The sequence below is a fragment of the Falco naumanni genome, chromosome 8 (assembly GCF_017639655.2).
Source record: "Falco naumanni isolate bFalNau1 chromosome 8, bFalNau1.pat, whole genome shotgun sequence".
In the NCBI taxonomy this organism is placed as follows: domain Eukaryota; kingdom Metazoa; phylum Chordata; class Aves; order Falconiformes; family Falconidae; genus Falco; species Falco naumanni.
In genome coordinates, this window is record NC_054061.1 from 9710117 (window position 1) to 9719854 (window position 9738).

The 9738-nt window shown below is 56.6% G+C and overlaps 1 protein-coding gene across 4 annotated transcripts in view; it reads right to left on the reverse strand.

Moving 5' to 3' along the window:
• The window catches only part of EBF1 (EBF transcription factor 1), a 280105-nt gene extending 279083 nt beyond the window's left edge, over nt 1-1022 (reverse strand). For 2 of the 4 annotated variants that reach the window (XM_040604801.1, XM_040604800.1), the window contains exon 1: nt 404-1022. In XM_040604801.1, the coding sequence (XP_040460735.1) occupies nt 404-537 (134 nt within the window). In that variant the 5' untranslated portion in view covers nt 538-1022. The remainder of the gene's footprint in view (nt 1-403) is intronic. The other 2 variants (XM_040604803.1, XM_040604802.1) reach the window with 1 other exon arrangement.
• Nucleotides 1023-9738: the final 8716 nt, after the last annotated feature.

Sequence of the window (9738 nt, forward strand, 5' to 3'; positions counted from 1 at the left end):
GGATACATCCGTGCACAACTCGCTGCTTATCGGAGGAGGAGAGTGTCATTTGGAGATCTTAAGACAAAATCAGCAGCAAACATAGTTTTGCAAACTCCTTCCTCCGCGCGAACACGAGGGGCTAGAGAGATTAAAACCCACCTATTCCTACCTAGTGAAACTCGCCGCTTCCTTTATTATTATAATTATTATTATTATTATTATTTAATAAAAAGTCATTCCTACGGGACAGGAGGGGTAGGTATTTAACTGGCGACATCTGCGCGAAACTCACTGCCGTTAGCAGAGCTCCAGAGCCGGCTTTTTGTTGGCGCGGGGGGAAAGGCGCTGCCCGCGGGGAGCTGCGCTGCAGGCGGCTGCGCCCCGGAGCGCGGAGCGGGGCGCGGGCGCGGAGCCTGCCTACCTCTGAGCGGCCGTGCTGGCGTCCAGGACGCCGGCTCCCTGCATCCACGTCCGCACCGCGTTCATCCCCGCGCCGAGGGGCTCTTCCTTCATGCTGCTCCCACTCCGCTGGATGCTTTCCTGAATCCCAAACATGAATCAGAAACAACAGCGCAAATCTTCCTTCTTTACTCAAAAAAAAAAAAAAAAAAAGTGATGAAATCGCCAGGCGGACTGTTATATATGGGGTTTTTCTCTCTTTCTCTCTTTTTTTCTCTTTCTGCAGCTGATGTCTGGAATCAAAGCAAGTCAGAGAAAGCAAACACAGGCACGCACATTAAAAAAAAAAAAAATCCAGAGGCAATCAGAGCCCGGTTTTGTTGCTGCTGTTTGCTGCGTGTGCAGTTTGTTTGGGTGCTTGGAGGGGCTGGCGGGGTGCTGGGGGCTGGTTGCAGCGCTCGCAAGCCGGAGGAGTACTTGAAGTCCCTTTTGTATGAAGACACCCCTCGGATGGCAGCAGGAAAAAAAAAAAAAAAAGAAAAAAAAAAGAAAAAAAATCTCAGATGGCAGTTTAAGAAACAATAGGACGAACGGGAGCTGCGGCAGGCTCTGCTACATCAAGTGTCATTTTCCAGTGACAAGAGAGGCAAGTTCCCCCCCCCCCCTTTTCCCCCTCTCTCCTTTCTTTCTTTCTTTTCTCCCTCTTTCTTCTCTCCTCTCCCAGCCGAAGCGCTCTCTCCTCCCTCCTTCAGCCGCGCAGGAAGCGAGTTGCCGGAGCCGGGCGCACGCCGGGAAGGGAGCGAGAGGGGCGCACCCGCGGCGGCGGCGCGGACGGACGGCCGGAGGGAGACCCTGGGGCTCCCAGTGCCCCCTCCCTCTCCCGCAGCGCCGGGGCGGACTCGCCGTCTCTCCCTATGGGAGCCACTTTGACTGTCCCCGCCGCCGAACACGAGCCCCGCAGCCCCGGCGGGCGGGGGGCGGGGCCGCCGCCGCCACGCCCCCTCATTTGCATCGCGTCACCGCTCCCCCCCGCCGCGCCGCCGCCAATGGCCGCCCGCGAGTCGCCGCCGCGGGGGCGAGGCCACGCCCACCTCGTTAGCATAGCCCCGCCCCGTCGCCCCGATCGGCCCGGGGGAAAGTTGCCCCGACCCCCCCCGGGTGGGGGGGGCATTAATACAAACGCGATCGCGCCTTTGTTCAGCAGCGAGGCGGCGGCGCTGCCCACCGGGCCGCCCCCGAGCCAGGTACCTGCGGGGGGATAACCGGGGGAGGGGGCGGCACGGACACCCTCCGGAGGGCCACCCTGCTCCCCGCCCGGGCCGGCTCCCGGCAGCAGGCCGCCGCGCTCCTCGCTCCGGCACAGCCGGTGGGGACAAGCGGCAGCGCGTAACGGCCGGGGTGGCCGAGCCCTGCCCTCTCCGCCGGGGCCGCCACGGCCGGTCCCTCACCCGCGCCAGGCTGCCGACCCCCGAGCTCCTCTGCCCGCAGGCGGGGCTGCCCCCGCCCCTGCTCCGGGAGCGCCCCTCCGGCGGTGCCCCCCCAGCCCCAGCCCGCAGCGGGGTTATCCCCAGCGCAAACACCGCTGGAAACACGCGTGGGGCCAGACCCGCCCCGGGTCCCGAAAACTTCCCCACTGCAGTTCCCCAGATCCCCGCTGCACCCCTTCGGCCGCCCCGGTTCCTGCCCCGCTCCCGGGCAGCGGCGCACACCATTTCCGAGCAGGACAGCTCACGGAGAGAAGTCCGGTTATTTTCCCCTAGGAAGTCCGATTTTTTTTTTCCAGGCAAACTAATAATAATAATAAAACCAATTCCTGCTCTCACTGGGGAAGCGCTGGGCGGGTTGCGCGGCGGCGGAGCGGGGGCAGTGCCCGCCGCCCTCCCGGACCTGCCGCTCGTCCGCCTCCCGCAGCAGCCTCCATCCTTCCCCCCGCAACTCGCCCCGCTGCCCGTGCCTCGGCCACCGCCTCCCCACGGGCTCTGGCCGCGGAAGGGAGCTTGCCGGCCCGGCGGCGTGGGTTATGCCTCCCCAAATACAGGCTTGCGCGGCGTTTGCGCGTAAAGTGAAACAAAACCCGCTGCATCCCGGCAAATCGGGCTGCTCGCCCTCCCCAGGGCGATGTCACACCGCGGGGGCTCAAGGGGGAGCCCCCGACCCCACTTGAGGGAGGGGAACCTCTGAAGTGTCTGGGTTATCTCTGAATTGCTCCCGTGTCTCGCGTCGTCTCCCGTCCCCACACACACACCGCCCCGTCCCGAGGTGCGGAAGATGCTGCCCCGGGCGCGGCGGGGGGACGCTGGGACGGGCAGCTGCTGCCCGCCCCCTCCAGGGGCTGCGCAGGGCCCCGCGGGGGGGCAGCGGAGCCCACCGGGCCGGGCCGACCCCACAGACGACCCATCCGGAGCACAGCTAAGGGCTCCGACCCGGCCCGGAGAACAGACAGCCCATGTACAACACGCTATAAGCACCGGTATGCAGCTCCATAGGCACCCTCAAGCAGTCTGACAACTCCATAGGACCCTTTTCCAGCCACCTGTACATCACTTGGTATGCAGCAGCCATGAGAGCACACCGCTAACCCTCGGCCAGAGAGCTCTGCCTCCACGGCGGGCACGGAGCCCGCTGCCAGCACCTCGCTGGCAACGAGAAACTGTGCCCGATCCTTGGCTTTACGCGAGTCCACACACAAAACACCCGCAGCCAAAGTACGCTGTGTTCTCGCCTAGGAACCGTTACAGACAGCAAGTTTTCACATTCCCTGCAGATGATGTTTGAATCTTCACATAACGCTACTGTGTCATATCTCGGGGACATGTGGAGGAACACAGCCATACAACCATACATGAACATTTACGCCATAGGCATTGCATAGGAGTACTTTGGCCCCTGCAGTGCTCCGGCTTATTGGTCTTCTTCAGGCTGCTGCTGTATCACTTGTATCGTATCCAGCCTAAATGCCTCCATGGTGAGATACGTTTTGCAATTAAAAGCTATCTGCACCTGCACCGATTGCTCCTTTCCCAGGGCAGGGATCTGCCCAAGGAGGAATAATGCATTTGAATCAATATACCGAGCAGCTGGCAGATTTTGCCCTTCAAATCTGTTCAGGGGATCAGGGGACCGTCTCCATACCTCTTCCCGGATGCTGAAGGGAACAGCATCCCAGCAGCAGTGTGAGGGCACCTCCACTGGGCAGGGACAGCCAGCCAGGATGGTAAAAGTGGCAAGCTCTCCACTACTTCCCTCCTTGTACACACACACCCCTCTGTGCCCAACACGCAGGCAAGCCCCTGGAGGTCCCCGCTGAGGGCCGGGGGAGATGCCATGCCCCACCCTGGGGTTTACGGGTAGTCTCAAAGTCACTAACTAATTGCTGCAAGGATGAAAGAGTTAAACACTGGCTCGACCCCCACAAGGAGGAGTGTGAAAGAAAAGCAGAGCTGAAACAAGGAGAGGGTGAGAAAGTCAGGACTCCGGAAAAAAAGTGAAAAAAAAAAAAAAGAAGAATATAAAAAGAAAATAAAAAAGACCAAAAGAGCTGGCAGCAGGTGAGGAGACTTCTGTGCTCCATCCACCCTGCAGAGGCCAACTGTGGCATACCAGGGCTTTTATTTTAAAGAATTCCCAGTTGCCTTTAGCACTCACTTTCACCACACCGCCTGGGTCTGGTCTCTGGACCATCGCCACTGTACTCCACTGACTGCAGCAGAGCCGCTCCTGCACGGTACCGCCGTCATGCCAGCTATGAAGCCAGAGCATATCCATGTGGAAAGCTGGGTTTGTCCTTCCCTCAGCACGGCAAACTGAGCTGGAGGACACTCCGCAGCCTGCCACGGGGGAGTCCTTGGTGGGCTAGCAGGGACTCTGCGCTTAACTGTTTTGCTGCAGAAGGAAACTCAGGCACGTTGCAGCGAGGCTTCCCTGCAAGCCCAAGTTAAACGCTCTCGATGTACAATGCAGAATAAAACACACACAGACTTGCAGGCTGCGATTTGCTGCCAGAGGTGAGCAAATGCTTTGCTCCCAAAGCGACTGAGAGCCACGTGGTTGAGCCGTGGGTTTTACCCCAGCGACACAAACCCATAAGCTGCATCTTCACACTGCGGGCAGCAGCAGCTTACAAGCAGGACCAGGACATGGTCACGGTGTCCCGGTCATGACAGATAGCAGGGACAAGGCAATGTTGGGACCCAAATGCCCATGGAAGGGAAAGGAGAAGGAAAGGGCTGGCCCTGGCTTACTTGTCCAATATAGGAGAAAACAGGGCTCCTGGGGAACAGCTGGCTTTGGGGCCTTTAAAGAAGGGGGCCACAGAAAGAGGCTCCACTCTGGCTGGAGGACAAACACCCCTATGAGGCTGGAGACAGAGGTCCCAGAGCACAGGAGTCTCCTGCATGGGGAAAGGCTTCTCCCCCGCCCTGACACAGTTTCCAAGTGGGCCCAAGGCCCCTCTTGCCTCTGACCTGGAGTTTATCCAGGGCAACTCCCTCCTCCTGCCTCCAGTCCCCACTCCCTCTGCTCCACGGCTCCTGGCACAGGGGGGGGGCCATCAGGCCCTGCTTCCCTCTGCCCAGACCCCAAGGGAGGGAAGAAGTGGTTGGAAATGGGAATTTCTGAGAGAAAAGCCTTCTGCTCCATCCTCCCTGACCTTTGCAGCTGGACGAGGCACCCCAAAGGGACTGTGCTCCTTCCTGCTCTTCTCAGAAGGAGGAGATGATGAACGGACCCGTGCCGATGGGAGGAAAGGGAAAAGCAGCCTCTCCTCTCGAGGTGGGACTGAAAGCAGAGCACTCGGGGTCTGAGCACGTACTGCACTTTCTGCTGATGCAGAGGTGGAAGGGACTTGAGGCTTTGGGAACAGCTCACTTGTATCCTCCTCAGCAAAGATGCTTTTCCTGAGTGTTTTCCTTAAGGCCAAAAGACTCCTGTTTCTGTCCAAAGTCTTCGCATTAACAGATAAATCCAGTGCCTGCCCTGGCAGGTGATGACACTGTTCAGCTACTTGGGGTGTTTTATTCCTCCTACTTGGCTTGCTCCTAGGGAGAAAGAGAAGAAAAAGGCTCAAATGACCGAGGGTTGGGATATGATGCTCTGCCTGCCCTGCTCAGGAGGAAGGACCCTGGGTGCCTCTGGGACCAGGCAGGGGGTCTGTCCATAGCACAATGATAAAAAAACCCCACTTTTACCCAAGCTGCCACGAAGAAGCAGTAGCAACCCAGAGGCAAAGGTTTCATCCAGGAGCTTTCCTCCTCCCGCCTCCCTGCCTTGGTGATTGGGGGCCCTGGGGTCTCCCCACCACCCCCCCGGGATGGGGCAAGGGGCTCTCCCCCCGGGCCAGAGGGAGGCCGCCGGCTCTGGGGCAGGGTTAATTCCTGCGGGTGGGAAGCAGCGGGTCATCGAGGGAAGCGTGTGCCCGCCTGCAAGGGGCCGGGGGCAAGGGGGGACCCACCTGCGGGGGGCGGGGGAGGGTGCAGAACCCCAGGGCAGGGGGCTGCCAGGCGGCAGCAAGAGTCCGGCAGAGTAGACCCTCTCCCAGGCACTCATAGGAAGGAAAAGGACGGGACGGTGGGATACGGCCCCCCCTCTCCTCGAGCACAGCCCCCCCATCACCGCCCGGGGCGGGAGCCCGCCCCCGGCACCCGCGGGAGTGAGGGGCGAGCAGAGCTGCGGAGTTACGTCGAGGGAGCCCCGCACGGGGCTGCGGAGAGCGGAGGGCACCCCACCTCCGCTCCCACGGGCCGGGGCTGGGGGGCCCAGAGGTCAGCCCCCCCCCCCCGTCGCCCCCCTGTCCAGCGGCGGAGCCCCCGCGCCCCCAGTGCCGCCGCGGGGGAGGGGGCGGTGCCGGGGGCCGCCGCGCCGCGTGGCTACGGCGCCACCTGGCGGCCACGCGGGGGAACGCTCCCACCGGCACCGCGGCTGCGGGCACACGCAGCGGGGAGCGGCGGGGCGGGGGGGGAGGTACGGGGGGAGAGCGCGGCCTCGCAGCCCCCCCCGGCACCCTGGCGCCTGTCTGTCCCACGGGGATCCCGGGGCACCCGCGCCTGCTAGCGAATCTAACCCTGAGCGTAGACGGCGCAGAGCGGGGTTACCTGCCTGGGCCTGGGGGTCGGGGGGCTGCGGGCCACCCCGAGGGCGCGGAAGGCTCGCCCAGCCTGGGGTCCTGTCCTCCGTGGGCACGGGCACGGCCCCCAGCCCAGCCGCGAGGCCAGCCGTCCGAGCCGTGCTGCCGTCCGGGGGACAGCCGGCTGCAGGTGCCGCTGGATGGCAGCGCTGCCCAGACCCGACGGCGCCGTCCCCGGAACCCCCCAGCCCGAAACGCACCTTGGGACCCTCCCGGCAGCCCTGCTCATGCCAAAAGGGCAAGCTGGCCCTACACAGGGCTAGCACCCTCCGCTTTCACTGCTAAGAGCAGAGGAAACCTGTTTCTTTAGCCTATCAATGGAAATCGCACTCTGCTCTAGCCAGCTGCAGATTGCCATTCCCTACAGTACTCACACAAGCTTGCAATGCGTTTAAGGCTACCTTGTATTTATTGTGCTTATTCTGGCAGCCACTGGACAGATTATGGTTATTTTATCACACAAAATCTTGCTATGATTTTTACATTGCTGGCGCAGCAAAGCATGTAAACATATAATCAACCGCTATCAGCTTCAGGGGGGTGGAAGTACATGTCCCTCGTTTAGGAGGGAGGGGAGAACCCCAGAAGCATGCACTCCCTCCCTCTGAGGGGATGGGTTTAACCATGTTACATGGAATGGATTTAAATATCTACAAAAGTTGTTACACGCTTTGCTGAATCAAGACTGAATACTATCACAAGTATTTTAAGTGGCTCAGGAATCTGTCTCCTTCTACACACTTACATAAACTCTGAGGATTTTGCATCTTGGCATTTTGACTTTAAAGGTTCACAAGCTCTTTTGAAGGGTGTACTCCAAAATCTCCGGCTTTCCCTTCAAACAGGGGAGGAATAAGAGAGAGACAACCTGCTGGCTTGGCAAGCACTGAGCGTGGTCTAGGACCTGATTGCTCAGGATCTGGCTGGATTTTTTGTGCTGACCATTTTGAAACCTGTTTTCCCTGCCATTCGTATTAACATCAGAAGGTCTTAGGTCTTCAGCAGAAACAGAACTGAGTTCATCATCTGGGCTCAGACATCTTGCCTGGAGCCAGAGGCATACCTTTGTCCAGCGAGTTTTTGCCAGAACACAGCACAGAAGTGCTTTGGTTGCAACAAACTTTAAGATACAAAGGGATACTCACCTTTAGATGGGCTTTGCGGAGCTTCAGACAACTGAAAGTTCAACTCCCTGCCTTGCACGATCCAGAGCAGGGCATTTCTTTGGTTTTACCTAGGTTTGGTCTAGGATCTGTGTGGCTTGACACAGACCGCAGACATCCACCTGGACTTCCCACATCCCTTCCTCAAAAATATTCAACCTGTGTGAAAAAGTAATAAAAGTTCTGGTAAAGAGACGACCAGACAGTGCCTGTTACAGGGGAAGGAATTGCCACATTCATTAGGAACTCTGGGTTACCCCGTGTTAGAAAGCCTGCACCTGGTTTTAGGTCTGCATTTTAGCAGAGCTAAAGTGTGCCTAAATACTCGCCTGAATAGAATTTTTTTGCAAGTTGCTGTTCACTACCTAGCATTTGTGCAGAAAATAAGACAGCGTAGTCCTTATTCAAGCACAACTCATGCTGGCTTGCATAGGAAAAGGGTAGCCTGCCTGAGCAGGCATCTGTGTGCGTGTGCGTTTGTTCCATATGCAGACCCATTCATTATGAATGATACACAAATGCTGCTCATGCTTCCCAAGCAGATTGTTATGGTAAGGCTCACATCCCACTGATCTCACTGCAGGGCTTAGGAAGCATTCAGAAGCCTCCCAAAATGCATTACAAACGATGTACGGAGAAATTACTTCCTCCAGCGCTGAAACAGAGTCATTGTCATGGTGTGATAAAGGAACTGTTAAACAGACGCAGAAACAGCACTGGAGCTGGATTCTAGCCAGGGTATTTCAAGCAACTTGTAAAAAGTTCACTGATTCTTTAATAACTCCACCTGGTTAGAGCAGGACCTCTGTTTTATGTGCCTTCCAGAAGATATGTTGCAAGAGAAGTGTGTCTTAGATGATATGAATCAAACCAGTTCCTCTAACATCATGTTGGTCTGGAATAGCTGTTGACCTGATGGAGTGTTAATGGGAACATTTATTTGTTTCTTTATCACTACAAAGATGTCATATATACTTACCCTGCTGCTGCCACTGTTCCCAAAGGGCTGTCAGCACAAGAGCCATTATAACATGACTGCCGGAGGTAATTTTTTTTTTCCCCCTCACACATTATTTCTTCAAATGATTCTGTAAAGAGAGAAAGAACTTGGATACAAAAATTGCTAGTAAAAGAACAGTGCAGTGTGACGTGAGCCAAAGAAGCTTTTCTAAACCCCTGCCAGTCTCCGGTTTTATTGCTTATGGAGAACAACACGCACACAGCCTGGATCCGCCTTGGCATGGGGTGCATGGGCTGCACCTGGCACACTGAGGATGGGATTTGCCACCAGGACTCTCCAGCACTCTCCCAGTTCATGGAAACAAACTGGTGAAGTTGGTTGGCATGGCACTGTGGGACCATGCATGCAGGGGCTGCGTTCAGGTGATACACCCCATCTTTGTTTGTTTCCTATTTCTGGCTTATGTGAGAGCGTTCAGACTTTAACACAGTAAATAAAAATTAGGTAGAAATCCACTGCCTTTACCTGTGGAAAAGAAAAAAATCCCTCACATTTCATTTGTGTTATGCAATGACTTGACAGTTTAAGGAAATTGCTAATGGGACCTTTTACTGCTAGGTCACTAGTTCAAACTTGGCTCTGTCAGTAATGACCGAGAGTATCTGATGAATGTTTGATGACGTGAGATTAAAATATGGGTCTCAATCCATTTATCAGTAGAAAAAACCCTTCAACAACTTGAGCCCCTTAAAGCTAATCCTGATAGGAAAGCCTGCAAGGCTGGAGCGTGAACAAGCCCTCTGCAGCCCTACAGTGGGTCAAGGTCAGGATGGGGGCATGCAGATGGAAAAGCTTACAGCGGTGATGTCTGGGCAGAACCTTTCTGTGCATAAACAAATCACTATTTAATGCACTAAAATACTCCAGTAACAGTACAGTACGAGAGAGCCAGATCCGGTATTGTTCTCAAAGGGAAAATGATCCTGGCGTAGGGGGGAAGATGCAAACATTAGGAAATCCAGGATCAAGAACTGGTTTATACTAAGTGCCAAAACTCAGAAATTCACAATTTTGCAGGCTGAAAAGTTCTATTTGCATACCTCAATATTATA